At 66.4% G+C, this 1614-nt stretch overlaps 1 protein-coding gene across 1 annotated transcript; it reads left to right on the top strand.

Moving 5' to 3' along the window:
- The first annotated feature begins 123 nt into the window (after nt 1–123).
- LOC115072275 lies at nt 124–1182 on the top strand. Its single transcript, XM_029568971.1, has one exon. The coding sequence runs from the start codon at nt 124–126 to the stop codon at nt 1180–1182; it is 1059 nt and encodes a 352-aa protein (XP_029424831.1).
- Nucleotides 1183–1614: the final 432 nt, after the last annotated feature.

The following is a 1614-nucleotide window of genomic DNA, read 5'->3' as shown; positions in this document are numbered from 1 at the left end:
GCCCGCCCTCACTCAGCGCTTTTTCCTCCTCTCCTACCCGCCTCTTGACTGAGCCTCTGCAGCCAGACGGCTCCGGAGGGGGACAAGGGAGGCGCAACGTCACCGGCGGGAGCTGACACTACAATGCTACTGACACTATCGCTGGGGGAGGCGATTGGCGCGCGCCAGGCCGGGGGCGGGCGGAGGCCGGGACTGAGTGAGCGGAGAACCAGCGCCACCCCCACCGCGCTCACCGCAGCCCGCCCCGGCCTCCTCCCGGCCGCGCCCCTCCCCCGCCGCCGCGAACGCCTCTCTTTGTTGTCTAATGCGGGACTGGCAGGCTCGGGACACTTGTGTGTATCCATCAGCCGAGGACAACCACTGTCCCCAAGACTCCTCCCTCGGCTGATTGAGCAGGAAACGCACCCAACTCTGAGGCCAGCGGCCGGGCTTCAAAAGAGCGGTCCATCCAAAGTCCCGTTACTGCCCCCAAATAAAGCATCCCTGGAGCTGACGCTACCACTAGGAGGAGGGTCTTATAACTGTCCTAGAGGGCGGCCGGAGCCCAGGAGCACAGAAACCGGGGCTCGAGGTCCTGGGCCCACTGTCAGAGTGACTGCTGGGCGCGGGCTGCCCACCTGCGCGGGAGCGCACGCGACACAAAGGACACTCCCGCCCACTTTGCCACTCGAGCGCGCGCCCGCATTTCTGAGCCCTTTGGTAGCACTTGGCCCAAGTAGCCCCGAAACTGCAGATGCCAAAACTAGAAGCGGGCTAGCAAGGGCCTCGCTCGCGCTGTCTCCGCCGACCTCTGGAATGCTCTGCACTCGGGTCCTGCACACGCCCGGCGCGCGGACTGAGACCCGGCGGGCTCCGACACGCGCACGAGCGCCGCGCAGCCACCACAGGGTCAGCGCGCGCCCGCCCGGCCCCTCCCTTCGCCTCCCCACAGTCAGGCATGCGCAGTGCGCGCAAGGAGCGGCGCGCGCCCCGGCCCCGCCCTCGGTTTGGCCCCGCCCCGCCAGGAGGTGTGCGCTCCAGCCCGGCCGCTCTTTGTGCGCTTCTAGGATGGGGGTGGCTGCTGTGCGAGGGTGCGAATGGACCAGCGGGCGGCCACGGCGAGCTGCGCCCCCTCACGGCTCCTCCACCGACCGCCCCGGAGCACGAGCGAAAAGAAAGGCTTTGAGGGGCGGGCCGGAGTAGGGTCCTCTTTGCGCATCTACCCCCTCCGCCCGGGTGGACGCCCCTTCGAGCCCTGCGCGCGTCCGCAGCTCGCTCCTTTGTTCCGGGAGGCTCCTAGCTCTCCGCGCCTGGCTGCGGACTGTTTGGCGGGTCGTAGAGTACGGTTTCCCTGCTCTAGCCGAGGTCCACTGGACATGACTTGCTGTCAAGGACCCCGAGGCCGTATATGCGCGCTGCAGACTGGCCTGCTGGGGAGACCCTGTTGGGGGCGTTCCAAAGGGTGACCCGGAAAAGGGGAGCGGGCGCCCTGGAGCGGCTTTTATCCTTAAAACGTGGAAGTTACTACCTGCCTTGTCCAATTCCTGGATTGTTCTGAGCATTAAGTGTGACAATAGATGGCAGAGCGCTTTGGAGTCGGTAGACAGTTCGCGCAGACGTTGGTACTTCTGAGAA

This window comes from Nannospalax galili, unplaced genomic scaffold (genome assembly GCF_000622305.1).
Source record: "Nannospalax galili isolate Female #2095 unplaced genomic scaffold, S.galili_v1.0 scaffold902, whole genome shotgun sequence".
Lineage (NCBI taxonomy): Eukaryota > Metazoa > Chordata > Mammalia > Rodentia > Spalacidae > Nannospalax > Nannospalax galili.
The sequence above is the reverse complement of the archived record's forward strand: the minus strand, read 5'-3'. Positions and strand labels throughout refer to the sequence as shown.